The following is a 20,227-nucleotide window of genomic DNA, read 5'->3' on the forward strand; positions in this document are numbered from 1 at the left end:
TTTTAGCTCTTTATGTATTAAATGCTTTCTGTTTCTTTTCCCACAGGAGAATTTAAACACCCATTTTTCTTACTAATTTGTCTAGATGGTCTATTAATAATTCAGGGACAAAAATTTGAATGGCACCAAATAAAAGCTATGTTAATGTATAATGCCTTTTTCACACTGGCATGGAAGCATGATAGTTAATTCCCATGAGCAACTCCCACAACATGTTTGTTGTACAAATACAACATAACAGAGCAAGTAATTTCAAAATATTTGCACTGTTGAATGCAGCAGAGCTGGCAGAGCCTATGTGGGAAAATACTGCACGTGCACCACAGAGGACACAAAATGTAACATCAGGAAAGGAGACAAAATTACATAGCCAAGCCTTAGGGAAAGATATTAAGCATAAAGGTAGCTGCGGGAACTGGAGATGGGGATAGTAATTTTATTATCTTAAAAAGAGACAGATATGGATGGGAAAAAACATGGAAGAAATTCATGGAGCTACCTAAGTAAGCAGAACCAGAGAGGCTCTTCTACACCACAGGGACGATGTGGGAGAAAACTCCACTGTGGAAGGGCTAAGGAACAGCCTGGGTGTGATTTGGATACTGTGGGCAACATAACTACAAAGGAAAAAAAGAAAGGGCCCAGGGAAGCAGGCTAAGCTGCAATCCTGTACATACTGTACACTTGAAAAATGCCCCTCAGAGTTGTGAGTGTGTAGGTATGCAGGACCACAATACTTTAACAAGAAAAAGACTTTGTAGAGCTACCAGCAGGACAGTGGGCAGAGCAAGTCCAGGACGTAACTTAAAAAACTGTCGAAGTTATCTTCAATCTGAGGCAAACAGAAAGCTGTTTAAGATTTCTACAGAGGAAGGGTTGGTTTAGGTTAGTATTTCTGAGAGCTGGTGCAGAAACAAGCTCTTACATCCTGATCAGCTGCGATCTGCAAAGTTCTAGACAGTGGGAAATCACAGGGAGAGGAGATAGGGACATGGATAAATGCTCTGGTAAAGAGATAAATAATATGGTCTCCGATATAGAAGGGATGGAGATAAGAGCAACCAAAGGACTAAAGAGCTACGAACTGTGGAAGATAAAGAGTTCAGGGGCAACTGCAGAACTGCCCTTGCTTTGTCAGCTCTGCTGCATGGCATCTGGAGCAGGGAAACTGTAATTAAGGGAGATGTCAATTAAAAACAAAACAGCATCATACTGGAATAAGGTACTATGATCAACCGGAGCCAGGAGCTAATGGAATCAAAGCAGACAGGGAAATAAGGGACCAAAGCAATCAAAGACTAGAGAGCTGAGTAGCCTCTGTCTAGAAGCATTTCCCCGAGACTGAATCGAGAGAGAAGGCGGCCCAAAACCTTAACTAAGTAATGCACCAGTACCTGTGTCCGGAACATTAAGCTTCTCCTTTCTGTGCTTACATTTGCTGACAATTTTGTGGAATAAGTTCTTTTTCTGAGACTGGAATGAACCTACAGACAACATTAATAATACATACTTTTAATTAGCAGTTTTAAAAAGAGTACAACAGTCACAGTATGTACTATACAACCTCCCCTTCCACTAATACAAGATGCCATTTCATGGGAAAGCACAGGAAAACCTGACCTTCTGCCAGAATGGACTCTGGAGACTTTCAGCAGGCTGTACTTCAACCCATCAGCTCCCAATGCTTAAGTGCATACAAAGCATTTTGGAGAATGATGACCTTAGGAAAGCTTAGCCATACAACAAAACAAGGGTTTTGCTTTCTTTTTTGTTTAAAGATATGCTCTCTTTTGGATGTGTACTGGGTTTGGCCGGAATGGAGTAAGCTTTCCTCATAGCAGCCTGAATGGTGCTGTGTTTTAGACCAGTGACCAAAACAGTGTTGGTAACACACCAATGTTTTATAGTTACTGTTGAACAATGTTTACAGAGCATCAAGATCTCTCTTTCTCCCTCTGCCACCCCAGCGAGCAGGCTGAGGGTGCGCAAGAGGTTGGGAGGGGACACAGTTGGGACAGCTGACCTACACTGACCAAGAGGTATTTCATACCATATAACGTCACGCTCAGCAATAAAACTGGGGGGAGAATTTTTTCAAAAGTAGTCATTGCTCAGGGACTGGCTGGGCATCAGTTTGTTGGTGGTGAGTGCTGGCTTTTGCATCACTTGTTTCTCCCCCGCCTTTCACTTATTAAACTGTCTTTATCCTGACCCATGATGTTTTTTCCTTGCTTTTGCCCTTCCAATTCTCTCCCCCATCCCACTGAGGGAGGGTGAGCAAACAACAGGGTGGGGACTTACCTACCAGCCAGGGCCAACCCACCACAGGACGCAATAGTTACCTTTGCCTTTTTGGTGACCAGAAGTGAGTTTATACTAAGTGCAGAAGTAAAAGCTCTCAGGAGAGGAAGGTGAGTTTATGCCCAGCTCATGGTATCATTCCTACTTTGATAGCAGAGTCTTTGCTAGTAGTAGTAGTAGTCAGAAGACATCTTACATGACATCAGACCACAAAGTATGCCACTAGCAGAGGTCATCAAGAAGCCATCCTTTGTCTCATTAATAGAGTAAACAGTGATACAGCAGCAACATAAGACATAACAGACCAAAGATATAACAGATGCATAATCTCTACACTGCAAAGCCATTTTTATGGAGTTACTTTTCAGAAACTGCACTTTAAAATCTTATTTCCAATGATACAGCAGGCAAGCAAGTCTTCAGGCTAGCTAAGAACAGACCTGCCCAAACAGCAGTGAGACGCACTGCAGGTGACAAGACGGCTTATAGCCTAACAAGAGGGTATCCTTCCTACCTGCAGGTGACTTGGAACAGGATTCTACCCACCACAAATACCAACCTCCTCTACTCCTCCTCATCCTTAAGAGGAACCAGACACACACCTTGGCTACTGAGACACAACTGCAACCATGTAGTAACAGCGATCAAGGTTAAGTCTATATCATGCATCTGCAATTTGCCATCACTGACTCTATATGCAGGGAAAGGAGAAGTGTGTAGCACACAGGAGGATGATCTAGTCTTATGAGGGAAAAACAATTCATAGACACTAGGCTGTTTGAATAATATTGAAAGTTACTGACAGAAAGCTAAAATCCAGCTAGAAACAGGCATAGAAAGCCTAAGATTTTGAACATGTTGGCTTTGTGGCTCACTGCTGCTTGTTTTTTTTTTTTTACTACCGAAGAAATGAAATCTTTGGGAAAAGTTTAATAATCTCCCAAAAATCTAGGAGTCAAACAACAAACCAAATAAAGTCCAAGTGAGACACCATCTTAGGCAACATCAGCTTGAATCTGAATAGCTTCACTAGAACTTGTATAAAAAAATCATAAAGTTCAATAGAAGAAGCCATATTCACTAAACTGATTCAAGTGTCATTCTGCAAATTTTACAATAGCTTCCTCAGTATCACAGAGTTGGATAAGCAGTCTAGTGTCAGTGCAATAAAAATGCAAAGCAAGGAATGAAAAAGCTCAGGCAGGTTGAGGAAAAGCCTAAGTGAAAAAACTGAGCTTTTCTGAAGACTAAGGTCAAACACTTCATCCACATCAAGAGAGGCAAGTCTTCCCACAACAATTCCACAAGACAACAGAGGCAGAGGTATGTAACTAGATGATTCTTACGACATTTTAATTGTTTTTTTAAATTAGCAAATTAGTGATTTTTGCAGGTGTTTGGAATAAGCAACACGTTACATAGTATCACAGAAGTCTCCATTTCTACAGATCAACCTGCACCCTACAGACCATTTCAATCAGTATCATAAACTGTCAGCCAGCGCCAGCAATTCTAAGCAGAATAACTGAGATGAAAAATTCACAAAAATATGACAAGCATTGCATGAAGAAGGAAACCCATGTCTTTCTTTTCTACCATCCAATGCACCTTTGTCATAAGCTTGTATCTGCGACATGTAGGGTACTCCAAGGCACATGCCACTTGCATGTAAAATTTTGTTCCCAAATGGAAAATCCAAGGACATTGACTTCAGTGGGGTCAAAAAGAGAAGCTGCCTTTTTATAAGGAAACTTCCAATTTCCTACCCTTTTAGCTGTTACTCCTGTGAGACAGTGCCCATTGACACTTGAATACCCTTTGGCCATGAGTGCAGTGAAAGAGAAGATGGACTAATAGCTAAATAGGTCAACATGTCATACTCGGACCTGAGAATATAACTTCTGACTCCCTGCGAAACTTCATCCACACTCCCTGCCTGAACTACTTAGAGTGAACTAGAGGATACACTCACTGTCCTCTGTGAAAAGCCAAGTTACAATCACTCTTACACTTACACATATAAATTGTTTAGTGATTACCAAATAGACTATTTGGTGGTTCTTTGAAAATGGCCACATCCCATCCTGCCTTTAGATTAAGGCCTACGCCAATGAACTGCCAAATACAGGATCTTTGCATGGCATATTCAGGTATGAAAACCAGAGCTTTTCTTTTAATAGAAATTAACTGAACTAAACCAATATGGAGAAGGCAAAATATAGTCTGGACCAGAGAGGACATCTGCATGTAGGAAAGGCTGAACAAGGAAGCATTCCTGAGATCATGTGCTGGTTTTGGCTGGGATAGTGTTAATATCCCTTCTCAGGCTCTCACTAGCAGGTGCCCCAGGGGCACAGTTTAGGCACACTCACCCATGCAGGAGTTTACAGGAGGGCTGGCTGGGCTACACCTGTTTCATGGGGACAGCAGGCAAGTACTCCCAGACTTCAGACAAATGCCATTTGTCAACATTCAATCCAGAGAAAAATTCATGACTGAAAAAACTAACCTAAAAGGCTCACTGTTAGGCAGTGGACCCTGGATGTGATTTCCTATAGAAAGCTGAAAAAAACTTTTAGTGTTAGTTTACTTGCTGTTGTTATACAGCCATCCGCAAGTGTAAAGTAAGTCCTTTTCTCCTGCTCATGGGTCTCTTGGAAATATTCTACACACCTCTTCTTTTCCCTAGGACTTCAGCAGTTGCCACAGGATTTAACCACCTGCTAGTCCCTGGCTTGTCCATTGTGCTCGCTAAGGGCGGTAGGAATTTCCTCCTGGGAATACTTGCTACAGCCAAAGGCAGCTCCTCGGGGAAGCAGCAGGCAAGAATGAACCCACCCTACGAACAAACCGTAACTGCATTTCCTCCACATTTCTGGGCATATGCCCTCTCTGCTTTCACAAAGTGCCCTATCTTAAAGGGCCTGATCAAATAGAGAACACTTCAACATGACTGTAAGAAAACCAAGACAAACGGATTTGTCTGTGCATCTCTCAGGAGGAAGATGCTGTATTTTTAGGTCATGATCTTTGGAACATTACTGCATGCGATCTCCAGGCATCTGAACGATTTGAACTGAGCCAAAAAAACCTCCACACTAAGACCAAGAGGAATGCCACAAAGAAGCATCCATTTTAAGCTGATTTCTAGTTCTAGAGGCCACGGACAAAAAAAAAAATTGTAAATTGTCTTTCCCAAATAAAAGCACACTATGCATTCCTCTCCTTGCCTTCCCAAAACGAAAGCTGTAGTGAAGTGCTTAGTGTATAAGTGAGCATTTCTTCACAACACAAGGCAGAAATAATGACTATGCCTGTTGCTCATTTTTGCATACAAGCAGATTAGTGACTCACTGCAGACTGCTGACTTCTGCGTGGTGGGATGTTTTGGCACATATGCCATTGGAAAGAAGGAAAAAAAAAATATCAGTCACAGCTCCAGCAAATGTCAGAGCAGGCCATCTGTACAGATTCAGTATAGCTGTATTTTTCAGCCATTTTGTGACATTATTATTGTATATACAAACTCACAGTTCAAAATCCTTGAGGTAGAATTTGCCAAAGCGTTATGGCTTGTTCAATCCTGCTCCCACTGGAGAAAGACCCTCATTAATTTCAGTGGGAGCAGAATTTGGACAATTTGGAAAGCTCTGGGGAAAAAAAGAAAATTCAAATTTTCCCTTATACATGTGGATTGGAAACAGCTTTCATGTTACAGGGTTCTTCAGGTGTTTTTATATGAAAAGAACTGGCTGAAGTGAGGACTAAACATGAGAAGCACAATGGAAGGAGTCAGCGGGCGCTGACCCACTCATTTTCTGCTTAGGGGTAGGAAAACATCCTGACAATCCTGGCTGTCTGGGTTAGGTAGCAGATCAGGTCTCTTGTAGGTGTAGGTTAATGACATTTGACAGAAAATCAATCTGGCACCATTTACTCCAAAACAAAACGTATTAAGGCATACAGCCCTAGTTATTGGGGAGGGCGGGGAACCACCCCAAACCCAACAAACAAAAACATTTCTCCATTTTTATTCACCTAACATTCCAGGGAAGTTTTAGTGTGCAGCACTCCAACCTATTTTCCAAATTTTAAATGTAATTTAGTAGGCACTGATCTGTAGACTGCAAAAATTAAGTACTTATCTGAGAACTGAGAATGCCTGGGAAGTTTATGATCCTGCACATGCTCATTCAGAAAAAGCAGGGAATGATTTTAGAGAGTGTTTACTAAACCTACCCCTAGTGATTATTATCTGTTGTTTGGAAACACCCAGAGGCCCCAACCACTAGTAGGCGCTATTTGTGCTGGACATCTCTTCTAATTACCTTACAGAGAGAGACAACCCCAAGGAAGAGCAAAGCAGCAGAAACAACTCCACACGACATGGTAATGCAGAGCACAGCAGAGCAGTGTTAAGGTCTCCTACATCCCAACACAGTCACACCCATAAGACTATATTGACCCTTCATGGTTCATGCTCATCACATTGCAAGAACAAGGTGTTACTTTTGTTTAATTCTGATGGTGTAAAAAACCATGATAATTCAAAAAACCCAGAACCATTCCAAACCAAGCTCTATCATCTTGCACAATATGCCATTTTCATTTCCTGCAATACTTGCAGGAGCCTAGTTTGCAGACCTGTATGCTTAACACCTTTGGAGGTCAGTATTCTCTGTCTTTGGACTTGTCACAGTTCACAGGCAAGCCAACAGCATGATGAAGCTGAATGGCCTGTCAGTACACCACAAATTAAATTGAGGATTCAACTTAATGAATGTTTGGCTCGGCTGGAACAGTTTCCCTACTAAGCTAGTAAGCTTGCTTGTATGCAATTTGGTTCAGGTTGTTTCAAATCCACAACTTGCATCCTAATAAAAAACAAATTAAAATTTATGCATTGCCATGGAATAGTTACATTTTAGCAATCTTTCTTTTCCAAAAGAAAAATGGTTTGTCAGAAAGTTTTTCAACTACCTCGAGAGCTGAACTTCACTCTCCAGGGAGCTGGAATGACTGACACAAGCTGACAGCTTGCCCAGCTAACTTGTGTGAATTCGACATTTGTTGAAATTAGGAGCAGGTATCACTAGCTCTGTCTGGATTTAGTTCAGGGCTGTGGTTAGATGTTTACTACAGAAACAGCAGTGTCACAATCAGATATTCCTGCCCTGGGGCTGCCTGTTGCAACCCCACAGCTCAGTTGGTGGAAAAGTTCTTGTGACTGTTTACCATCTGCTTCAATGTGAAGTCAGCTGGCTTAGTTTAAAGAGCCCTTACTGTCAGCTAGAGGCAAATGCTCCATGGCCTCCTCGCGAAGGCTGTGCCAAACCTCCTTATATCAGGCTTGTAACCTGCCTGCAGTTATGCTTCTGACTTTCCCTTGAGACACAACCGAATATTATTCCCAAGCTTTTTAAGTGATGCAAACAAGGATAAAAATTAAGCTCTCTCATATGAACCTAGCCAAAAGCAGAATGCAGTTCTGGGCTACCTGACTTGAGGTAGCATTCTAGCATGCCATTCCCAAAGAACACTGCAAAATTTTTAGACGTACAGACACTTGAACAGGTAAATACTGTAGCAAGAAATCCAAGGAGCTGCTGTTACAACTTCAACTGTCAGATCACGGTAGATGAGGAGATCTTGTTCCCAACAGATGTTGCTTAATTACAGTATGGTAATACAGTGGTTAAAGCAATTCATTTCATGCTCACTGAAGAAGTTCTGTCAAATATATGCCATAAAAAAAATGAAAGGCATCTGAAGTCAGAACTCACTTGGTATTAGCACAAGTCTAATTTTGCAACAGTGACTGTTCCACACTTAATTATATAAATACAAAAATCAATACCAAAATTGGCATGCACTAGAAAAGAACAGCTGCTCAGTCCTGCATACTGTAATGTGATTATTCATGAAGCATTCAAAAGGCATAGACCTAATCCAGGATCACCTGGCTAAAATAGCAGTATTAGATCTGAAAACCTGTCAGTCAGTGGAATTACCATAGTAGCAGAAAAGGAAACCAGTTTCACATTGTGAACTGTACATGATGAGGATTCTTTTGAGCGTCCTTTTATCTTGCAGGATTACTGGTACGTCATTCCTTCATTTTGTGATGCTTCTGTACTGTATGTATGCATCAGTATTTCTGCCACAGTCTGAAAGTAGTTCTCCCTACCATATTCTCACTTCTCTAGAACCTGTGTCACAGGTTGGTGGTATACGAAACAGCCAAATGTGTCATGAGTTTCTCCCTCCAAGAGCCTCAGCAACAGAGCTGGGTATGGAATTGGTTTTCCTGTCCTCTAACCTTTTTTTATCATGTCAGGACATATTGGCTGCAAACTTAGGATAGAGAGTTAAAATCTTGATGAAAAAAAAATCCAAATGTTTCATTCAGACATCTCTGGTATCTTATGTTTTCATTTATAGAGCCTAAAATTACAGTGAAATGCAAACTGGCATAAAATTACATTTTGAAATATGTCAAAATGTAACCTTTTGATCATGTGCCATTTTTTCCCCATTTTCTCCTGGGAGAACTCGTCAAATTCACTTACCTCACAAATATTCACTTTTTTTGATAAATTTGCTTGCTATGAGGAATATATTTCATGTACAAACTCTAACCAGTTCTACTCAACATGAAAATCAGGAGTCAGGAGTACAGCCTGAAAACTCAGGTGAGAACCAACTAACTTCAGTGCTAGAAAAATATTTTCTTTGACTTCACACTTTTCACATATAACAGTAAAGTAAGAAAGTATAAATTCCCGAGCTTTTTGTAGCATTCTTGTTGCTTAAGAATGTATTGCACGTGGTTATTTACCTTTGTTGGATTTTGGTTGTTCAGATGAGCCGCTTCCAACCTTTCTCTTTTTCCTTGGAACAGCTGAATTTTTCCTGTCAAAGGTAATAGGACTGTATTGAGGGAGGCTGTTGAATTTCTTTTCAAATTCTTCTTCCAACTTTGCTAAGCTAAAGGGGAAACAAAACCAATCAAATTAAATGTAACTCCCTTTCTGGAGAAAAAAAAATATTGTTTAGGAGCATGTGTGAGTATATACATACCTATCTACATAGAAAGAGGGGGAAAGAGATAAGTGCACACACACTGTAAACATCAAACTAGTATATATTAATCCAACTTTGGGATGAGAATGTACACTCCAGCTTCTGCATTTGTAACTCAGTACAAATTGATTACATTAGTTGCATATTTTAAGAAAAAAAAAAATCAGTGTCACACTGCTGACATGTAGCTCTGTTTGCTGCACAGATTCGTACAGGAGATTTGTCTGTTCTGTGAGGGGAATGAAAAAAAGATAATAAATAAACAAACCAATAAAATAACTTCAAATAAAAGTCCTTACACTGGAATGAAAACAACAATTCAAACCAGAAGAAAAATGTCAAAACTATTCAGTCTTCTGGGGATATTCCAAAACCTGATACTTTGGGGTGGGAATTGGCTTTGTATTTGTTCTGAGGGATTATATTTCCTCCCCTCATATTTTATTTGTTGCAAGATAAAAAATGCAACTAGCTCATGCTTTCAGGAAACTCAACATCCCTCATACTTCAGCCTAACCTGAATGACTGTAACTAATTACCTACAACCCAAGAAATCCACAGACATTATACTGTTGTTCCTAATAGCCAAATGAAAACAAACCACTCGAACAGGATGGTATGGCATGGCATTTCTGGCTGTAATGACTACGCTGTCTTGTATAAGCACTCAGTTCCAGCAAATTTTTGCAGCCAGGCAGAAGCATAGGAAGGAACTGTATTTTAATAAAAAGCAGTGCGCACAGCTAAGCAGATTATAAATACCACCTTCAATGACAGGGGAACAGTAACATTTTCTACTCTTCTTTAATTCTGTTTGCTACAGAAAACCTGAACTTGACAGAAGTTGGCATGACTGTTGGAGGGATGGGCCTTACACATTGTACACTTGGAAGTATCACAAGAAACAAGGCATTTCTCTCTGCTCTCTGAAGCAGCGCTTCAAACAAATTGCATTCTGCAAGCTTTGCTACACAGAACGATACTTCATTTTCTCTCTGTAATCATTACTTCTTTCGGTAAGCAATCTTCCATCTTAAAATACGGCCTTGGCTCTTGGCAGACTGCGTGCATGGTGGGGTTTGTTTGTTTGGGTTTTTGTGTGTGTGTGCATGCATGCATATTTTGTTTTGTTTTGAAATCACAAAGATATCTGACATTAGCGGTGCTCGGTACTGCTACCTTTCTCTTCCATGCGGATGTTCCCTGACAACCACAAAACAAGCTGATTTTCTGCTCTGACAGCTGTCATGCGATTCCATCCTCTGCCCCAGCTCCTCTCCCACTGCCTGCTGCCACCTGCCTCATCTCCTGCCCCAAGGGCATATGAGGGGCTGCAGCTCTAATTCAGAAGGACCTACCCTGAAAGCAGACGAGCTGCCATCCTGGCTAGTAATTTATAGCTTGTGCGACATGGAGGCAGGGGAGAGTGCTGCTATCACTGTATCTGCAATTAATTATTTAAGAACAAACAAATGAAAAAAATATTCACAGTCATGAATTTTCAGAGCATCTCACAAGCCTGGTTAGACACACATAGCTGAGCTGAGGCCTGCCAGGCCTCCTGTATCTCTGCCAGGAGATACACGCAGGCAGAGCACTGCTCAGCAAAGGAGCAGGCTGCACATGGACAAAGCACACTTGACAGGGACCATCAGGGAAGCGTGGGCAACTACTGATGGAGAAGAAGGTAAGAGGACATGGGGAGAAAGACGTAATTCCAAAGGGGTGAGGACCCTCCCCCCTACACCCACACACAAAATGAGGCTGAAAGGTGATGCTGAAGGGAGCAGAAAGAGTTAGGAGGAGCAGCTAGAGGTAAAACCAGCTCTTCAAAGCAGCCAGAAGATCAGGTAGTGCAATGAACAGGGATAATGGATACCTTTCTCCAGCACTTACACTCCACAAATTACCAATTCTGCCTTTATATAGAGTTCACTAAATAATATTCATTAATGACACGACTGAATCAAGAAGCAAGATTGGCAAATATGTATTTTCCCCATCCAGCCAGCTAATTGTGGTAGAGCAGTATTTGTCGAATGAATTAATTATTTACACAATTTTCCTAGCTACTTTGAATAAATGATTTGTAACTACATTTTATTTGGCTAGGAGATGCATTCAGTTTTTACACCATTAGGTGTAAAAAGTTTTCAATCTTTCAATTTAAATTTTAAAAATATTTACTAAACTTATATACAATGCACTAAAAATACAAGAAGCGTTCCATTAATTTTTCTTCACTATTCCAAGCAAACAAGACTTGGAGATTTTCATCAATTTACTATGTTTGCTGTAAAGTGAGCTGCAGCTAAATTTCACATAGCCTAGGTTATAAAAAAAGGCTACTGCAAACCTGCACAAAAGAAACACATTACAATTTTAAGCATGAAGTGTGGAAAATCTACTCCTTTTTAATTCATTTTCACCCTCTGAATTCTAATAATTGGAAATCTTCAAGAATTTGCAAGTAAGTATGAATGGCTAAGCAGATTTAACAACTACAACTAAGCAGATTTAACAACTGTAATACTCTGAAAATTTCGTTATTCATACACTAGAAAAGTAATTCTGTGTGGCCTTGCTAAATTTTAAGGCATTTGTAATCATTAATTATTCTTCTGATATATTTAATTTCTTCACGGTGTACACGAACAGTTTAAGTATCTTGTCTCTACAATGGAAAAATGATATATTTATCATAATTATTTGCCAATATTATAACATTGTTTACTCTTCCTCTGTAAGCAATCTCTCTAAATGGGCAGAGATCTATTCTTTCTAGTCTAATTCTGTTTATGATGATTGAACACCTACACAGAACTTTAAATACTGCTTATGAAGTGCTCTGAAAATATAAGTAATCCTCTTCATTACCTCTTGAGCAGGTAAATATTGCACATTTCTTTTTAGAAGTGAGCAAATAATGTCATTCAAATCTGTTTACAGCAGTGTAAACGAGGAAAGATCTCAAAGGAATTACTTTGGTATATAAACAACAGGTATCTAGAGCATGACTCAGCCCAGCGGGGTTTGTAATTTTCAGGAATTCTGTCTAATTGTGATTATTTGGGTGTTGGATGCAGTTCACTTGCTGCAATGAGATGGACTCACTTGTAAGTTACCAGGCTGACCTAACTAGAACTTTGAACAGCGTTAAGCCGCTACTTACCCGAAAACAAACTCTTCCTTTGGCTTAGGCTTTTTCAGTTTTTTGTTCCCACTTGTCCCACTTTGGGAAAAAGCCCAGTTTTCTTCATTCCAGCATCCTTCATGATCTGAGGAGTTGCCTTTTCCTGAGCTTCTTTTTCCTGGGATGAAGGCAGAAAATTGTTTCTCATCTTTAGAAAAATGTGCCAAAACAAAGAGGGCTCAGAAGGAACTTGTGTACCCATTCAGTACTGCAACTTCTGATGCCTTCTTGACCCCCTTCTTGAAGGGGTTACAAAACATTTATTTATTTATTTTAAACTAGATAATGATGATATTGGCAACTATTTCCTCCCCCTGTTGCCCCACCCCGGTTTTTATACTACCTCTAAAGTCAGGATCTCTCGAGGTATAACGGAGGAGAAAGAGATGAGTAGATTTACAGTAATAAACTTCCCTAAATTACAAACATCTTTTTCTTTCCTGACTGTTCTAATTACACATATGAACCTACTAATCCGAAAAATACATTCCAAGACATCTCACTGAAAGCTTCCAGAGATTATCTCAAATTTATCCTTCCATAAGGTGAAGGGTTCTCGCTCACCACCTACAGCAAAACTAACAACCAAAGCAAAAGCAGAACACATTTGCCTCTTGTAGGACTGAGAACTATGCTCACAACACAGGAGTTGTTCATATAGAAACAAGCTAGTTGTTCAGGGTTACATACAACACAAGTCCTACATACATCTATCAGCAGGCTGACAAATTAACCAACAAAGCCTTCGGTCAAAAAGCTAAATCTCAGCTCATGAAAGACAAAAATCGAGAGGTTAGAGCTTGTGAGGTAAGTACAAACACAGATAGCAGGACTTGAGAAGACCTGTCCTGGACCATTGAGTCCGTCCCCTCCACCTGCTCCCAGCATCTCAGGTGACCAGACACAGCATTCCCATCACACATTGCTCAAACTCCAGCTTAAACACGGACTTTTGCTTTTCCTCCCACTCCAGGCAGGCTTTTGCGGTTCATGCTGTTAAATGAAACACTCAAAGCCACCCACCTCTGTCCACGTTAGCGCGCAGAGATGTGAGCATGCCCTCTGACACCAGAGTTTTATAAAGAGCACCTTTGCAAGATCTCTCCGATTTCCTGGAGCCACAGGTTTCTATCTTTTTAACACAGTCACTGTCCTCAGTTTTGACCTGTCCTGGTAAGCTTGGGGGTACCACCTCCTCTGTTGGGGTCAGTGGTTCCACTTTAATGTTATGAGAAGCCTCACAGGGTACTTCCTTGCTGGCTGCAATACTAAGGAAATCAGGAGGCTTTGATTCTTTGGTGGTCTCCGTGGGTTTCTCCTTTGATGTCTTCTTCTCTTTCGATTTCACTTTTTTCTTTGGTGATTTTGTATCCAACAGACTTCCCTTCACATTTGAGACAGGGCGGTTTTTTTTGCGGGGAGTTTCCGTGAGTCTCTCAGCACCCCAGTCCCCCTTTGCAACAGCTTCAATTGTGTACATTACACTTTCAATGTCCGACTCTGAGGACTGCCTCTTTTTACAAGGTTTCTTGGGGGTGGATTTTTCGTTTGTGTGCCGGTCCAACTTATTTTTTTTCTTTTTCTTCTTTATCTTTTCTGGCTTTAGCCCGAGGATATTCATGTCAGCCATTGAAAGCTCTGGAGAACAGCACATGTGATCCTTTGTGTTATCGTTTCTCTCAAAAGGACTGCTCTCCATTGCAAGACTAGTAAAATCTCTGCATTTTGCAGTTTCTGATTCCTCAGCTTTTGTCTCATCCCGGTTTTGCATTTTCTCTATCTCGGACTGTTCTACTTTTCCTTTACAGGAGTCTTTTATTGTTGTTTTCTCCAGTTCTTCTACCTCCATTTCCTCTGGAACTTCCCTTCCCACATCTTCCGGTGCTTCCACTTTTGTTTTCCCAGGTTCTTTCACTTTTACTCCTTCTGAAGCAAGGCACATCTAAAACGAGTTTAAAATAGTCTCATGAAGCAAACATCAACTGTTAACATCACTTACCTATATTAACAGGAGCATTACACAGGGAATCTCTCTGGTATCTTAGTTCAGGAAAGCAAACTATGCTAAAGGACAATACTGAAAAAGATGCTGAAGCCCTACTGAAACTGATGAGACATGATGATGGCTAAGTGCTAGAATAAGGTTGGTGGGTTCTACTGCTCTAATAGAAAAAGACTCCAACTGATCTCAGTGGTGTTTCCATGATCCTTTAAGTGCCTTTTATGTAACCCGGAAACCCACTGCTAGATTGATTTTCAGAATACCCTAAATGTAACGGAACAATACAGTATCTCTCACTATTGCCACAGACAAGTTACTTGAAATCTCACATACATATTCCCTTCAACTCCCAAATGTCTCTGTATACAATTCTTTCCTCCATCTTCCAAATGGCCCTGAAGGAGGGGGGAGGAAGTTAATCAAATCTCAGTAATGGAGATTATTTTCTTTTACTTGAATGTGCAAAATAATTTGGAAGGTAGTAAAAAAGCCTTCCAAATCTTTCTTCTCATGTCACAGACGTATTTTGCAAAGAACTGCAAAGCAGCAGTGGTTGCCATGGTTATCTCCTCTTGGAGATAACATTAATGGAAACCAAAACCCTCATACTGTCTGAGGAACAGCAATACTAAAAAAACAAAAAGCTGTAACAAGGTCCTCAAACTGCCATGTTCCTGCAGCACTGACTTGGGAGATCCTCTCCGTTTTGGATCACCTGTAAGCTACACTGACGCTGCTACAGAGGGTAGTCTTTCACAGCACCAAGCAGTTGTCCTTGGAAGACACGCGTTCTTCTTCTTACTCTCCCTCTCAAAGCCCACAAGCTGAATTCCCAGTGCTATTTTGTTTTTAAAACACATGTCAACCAAACAGCCACCTGGAGCAAAACCAGATGGAAGAGGCTTGCTTTGAACCAGACATCAGGAGTTTCCCTATCCCACAGCTCAGCCCACGGGCCATGTCAATATGGATGTACCCTCCAGATCACTGGACTCTCTTTAGGTCGATTTTAGATTTCTCAAATCAGCAAGGCATTTTTTTCCTTGCAAACTAAAAATATCTCTTACACCAATATATGTACGAACATAACACCAATGATCTAATGCTTTGTAGTAAGCTTCCAAAATTCTTGCTGAGGGAGTAAAAACTCCTGATCTGGCTCAGGTCAAGCTAGGTTGAACACTGGAAACACCGGAGCTTGGGCAGCACAGTGTCTATTCGGAAGAAGGTTAAATTATGCAGAGGAGAACCCCACAATTATGCTGAGGTGGGTTCTTGGTACCAAGGTACTTCTGTGACTTTTTTACTGCACTGCAATGTAAACACAGCCTGTGATTTTCAAAAGCTAAAGATCAATCTTTAAAATGCAACTCATTGGACAGTAATAATATTTTGTCAATTAAACACACACCCCCCTTGCCAATGGATTATTTTTTTTTCTTTATACCTTTGCTGCTTCTGCAGTACCCAATAGTACAAAGGGCTACAGATGTGGCTACAAAAAAGCGACTTCTGTTTTGTGAGCTCTAAATGAACTTGCAATTCACAGTCCTTAAGATTGGGAAAGCTTAAAAAGAAAAAAGCTTAGACAGAGAAGAAATACAACATTTCAATAAGAGGCCATTGGTTTTAACTGTTCCCAGAAGGAGGATCTGCTGAGAGTATCATAGCAGAGTTTCTATAGAAGTTATTGACCTGTTTATTCCCCACTTCAAAAAACAGTAGGCATGAAAAGCAAAAATAAATGAAAGCTACTAATGACCTTTAACAGGTATTTGCAATGGCAATGCCCCAATCTGAGTAACAGACTAATCCAGCCCTCTTTCTCAACTCCTTGCGCATCCCTGGCCAAACCAAACAGTCAAAACCCCAAACCCTAAAACAAGGAATTGAAACAATTTCAGTGGCGATTGGAAAGTCCCTTTGCCACCAGGGACTAGTACTTCTTCTCAGCTACAGCACAGACTCTTAGAAACCTCCAAGGTGATGGCTAGTCTGGGGAAATCTTGACTTGTGGCACCCAGGCCACAATAATTTATGCTTCCATAAGCAACAGTATAATTATAACTGTAGCACTGTTCTGCCTTCCAGACTTCGGCAATCAACATCATTAACTTCTCCGCCCCACTGTGCCTGTGGTAATTAGTCACCAGTATTTTAATATTACCTCTGCCAGCTGAAATAATGCTGATGTTCCACACTGTTTTGTTAAATCAGAAGAACCTGAATGGGATGTACTTGAAGAAATCTAGAGAAAAAACAGAGGGGAAGAAAAAGGAAAAACATTCTTTTACCAGCACAATTCTTTTATGTTTACCACACAGCTTTTGAATGGATTATTTCCTCCCTCTTCCCAAAATTCATTCAGAACATTATATAGTGAAAAAGAAGGGCAGACCTGTGCATGCTGTTGTAAATAAAACCCTGCTCCACCATTGCTACGGTGGGTAATACCACTGGACACTAAAAGCTATTTCCAGATTTGGGGATCTTCTTGTCAGGACTCCCTTTGAAGAGCAGGATGAACTGGAGCACATACTCTCTCTCAAATAAACAGACTCCAGAGGATAAGCAGCAATCTACACCAGCACACAACCCAGCTGGTGGTGTTTTTACAGGCTTAGTTGGACATTTGATTGCAAAATCATTTCATTGTCATAGCTTAAGAAGGTTACTCTTGTCAGGCTATGGCACTGCCTGTTGGTGTCCTACAGGACTCTCATAAAAGAGATGCTATGAAACCAAAGTGAAGTAGGAGCCCTCAAGCCTTTGGTAACCTTTACTACTCCTCAAGAGTATGGGAGGCTGTCTGGCAAGCAGGTAGCTGATTATTCTCCAGAATCTTTTTCCTGTATCAGGTCGTGATCCTCTTCAATAGAGTGTTTTGTATCAGCTTTGAGCTAGGTGCAAAGAAATTATCTTTTTCTAAACAAATTAAAAGGATCAGTCTCAGGATTGGCCATCAGTATGAAGAAAATGTTCTGTTTTTAAGGACATATCCCACAATCTCTGATCAGGCTTCCAGGTTTCTTATACTTGCTTCCTTAGAAAGAGGGGGAGTTCTAGGGGCTGGGGAACTAAAACGTTTACAGCCTTTTAGCTCCCCCCATCCCTCCAAACTCAGTTTTCATTGCTGTCAACCAACACAGGCCCAGAAAGTCGATTTTGCAGAAATCAACCCATCATTGCCGTAAAGGAAATTAAACTTTTTTTTTAAACAATGCTGTATCTCTATGTCTCCTGGAAGGCGCAGCTCTTCACAGCATCTCCCAAGCTCTGACTATTACAGCTCAAGTCTCCAAACGCCACTTACAGCCACGCATTGTTAGTGCTGTTGGCACTCTGTGGCAGAAGTGGCCTCCTTGCCTTGTGGAGGGGACGTGCCCCCCCACCACTGCCTCCCTTCACTCTCATGCCTCCACACTAAAGGCTAAAGACAAAGCATGCATTTAGGCACAGGAAGAGACTCAGCAGAGCAGATCAGCAACAGCCTCCCAGGCTTCAGACTGCAGAGCGGCTGCTCCAACCATTTTTAGAAACTTAGAAATTCTCAGCATTTTATAAAAAATAATTTAACCCACTTCTGCATTTTATTTTGTCACCATCTGTGAAATACTGTGAAATATCAAAAAGGAAGGCATAGGGAAGGGGGGTAGGGGTGTGTGGAGAAGATAAAATTGGTTAATCCACATAGCAGAGAGATGAAGGAGGAGCAGAGCAGTGTGGTGTGCTGCTCCCACGCGCCAGACCCCTGCCATGGCAGCAGCATGGAGACAGCAGTCGAGTCCCCTCCAGTGCACAGCATTCGTGGTTTGGAGTTACAGCGGCATGGCACAGATGTCTGCCAAATGAACTTGCAAACCTAAGACACCCTTGAGGTGATAATGAACACAGTTTATTTGGGATGCTCCAAACCAGGTCCTGAACTGCTATCTGAAAAATGAAGCTGAATCTCTCACATTTTATTTATTCAATTACAATCCAACATTAGAGATCGCCAAAACTGGGTGGGGGAGGAAATCAATAGCACTAATGTCCTACAAGAGCCAGAAACAAGGAGGACGTGCTTAGCACATCTGCCATGCTTTTCTCAGTTTGAATCAGAGCCTTTAACATTCATTTTGTGTATTAAATTAGGCTTGTAGGAATCCATCTGAGCAAACACTGAGAGCTAGATCATGGAAACCTGTCCAACACACAAATGTCATGCTGCCAGACTTAGCTTCACTTTTTCCGCCAACTGCAGTACAAACTCTGCACTCCAGTGGACAAGCACCTGTCCTTCCCCCAAATTAGGGCTTCACAAGCTTTACAGTCACATCACAATTTTAATGCTGGCTTCCAAAAGTCAGGCTGCACTCAGCAACAGCCTTACTCCAGAACAGCACTACTCAAAGCCTGCTGCTGTCCTGTAAGAGGACACCTCAAAAAACTTCTGGTGTCCCTGACTAAATATTATCAGCCTTTCTGCTGTCCCAGGGCCGCAACAGTCAAATGCCCTTATGGATCACTGATCATAGTTAGGTTAATCACCCTTGCATAGGCACTGCTGACAACATAGCACACACCCACAAACTCTACTACTGCCAGGGACTGGCTGTATGGTAAGGCCCATTTTCTTCCACTCACATAAGTTCCTATAAAGTCAGATAGTAGCATTACTATCCATGGAACAAGGCATGAAATACTTTTATTTCAGTGCTTCCACATTTTCCCTGAGAGGAATTAACTTCACCAGCAAGAATATATTGCTGGATGCCACTAGATGGGATCCAGAGAACCATCTTCCTCACTGAAATAGGAAGTGATTTTGAAAAAAAAGAAAAAAAAGGGAAAAGAAGTGTACACATAAGGTGCTAGCATCCTCCCTTATTTACCTGGAATGCAGCATGTATCTTCATCTTTCAATCATCAAGAAGAGTAATATTTGCACACGAAGCCTCAAAGGTTTTTGAGTGATTCATACATATCAAATGGGAGACCTCTACAAGGTTATATTTAAGACTCTCAGAGAATTTCTAGGACTGTTGGGAAACCCGACCTAGTATTCTTGATTACTGCTGACAGCTGCCAATTTCAGAACTTAGACTGCTTCAACTTCCAACTCTTCATACAGATTCCTGATGATCTACTTTCCTCTTCTTATTCTTGGTCCCCGTTCAGCAATGCACCTTCCAGTCCTTATACCAAAGCTTTACTTTTTGAATCCTGGTATTCAGCTCCCCATTAAGAAAAATGCTGTTGTCTCTTGTCTTTGCTATTGCCCTGAGCATTGTTTTTATTACAGTTACAAGGGCAATTTCTCTAAAAAGAAGTGTAAATTTTTCTGTGCAGTCTCCAAGAAACTATGCACATTAACAAGTATATAAAGAAAAGCTAGGTCCCTGGGGCCATTGCCACTGCCTAATTCTATTGCTATTCCATTATTTACTAATTTATGCTTCTGGAAATACCAAATTTGATACTAGAGCAAACCTTACACAATTCATGCTTTTTTGGGGAAAGATACACACATCTTCCCATTGTGATGCTAATGGGTATAACTTTACCTCTGCCAACTGGAAGAGTGCCGACTTCCCACAGTGCTTTACTGGCTCAGGACTTGACAACTGAGAAGTATTTGATGAGATCTAGGTTTTAAACGAACA

At 41.0% G+C, this 20,227-nt stretch overlaps 1 protein-coding gene across 3 annotated transcripts in view; it reads right to left on the minus strand.

Moving 5' to 3' along the window:
- BBX (BBX, HMG-box containing) overlaps positions 1-20,227 on the minus strand; it is a 150,172-nt gene that overhangs the window by 16,246 nt on the left and 113,699 nt on the right. For all 3 annotated transcript variants that reach the window (XM_019470329.1, XM_009272785.2, XM_019470327.1), the window contains 6 exons: positions 20,129-20,209; positions 16,747-16,827; positions 13,601-14,519; positions 12,557-12,695; positions 9,140-9,288; positions 1,395-1,484 (listed from right to left, as the gene is read on the minus strand). In XM_019470329.1, the coding sequence (XP_019325874.1) occupies positions 1,395-1,484; positions 9,140-9,288; positions 12,557-12,695; positions 13,601-14,519; positions 16,747-16,827; positions 20,129-20,209 (1,459 nt within the window). The remainder of the gene's footprint in view (positions 1-1,394; positions 1,485-9,139; positions 9,289-12,556; positions 12,696-13,600; positions 14,520-16,746; positions 16,828-20,128; positions 20,210-20,227) is intronic.

The sequence above is a fragment of the Aptenodytes forsteri genome, unplaced genomic scaffold, assembly GCF_000699145.1.
Source record: "Aptenodytes forsteri isolate BGI_AS27 unplaced genomic scaffold, ASM69914v1 Scaffold251, whole genome shotgun sequence".
NCBI lineage: Eukaryota > Metazoa > Chordata > Aves > Sphenisciformes > Spheniscidae > Aptenodytes > Aptenodytes forsteri.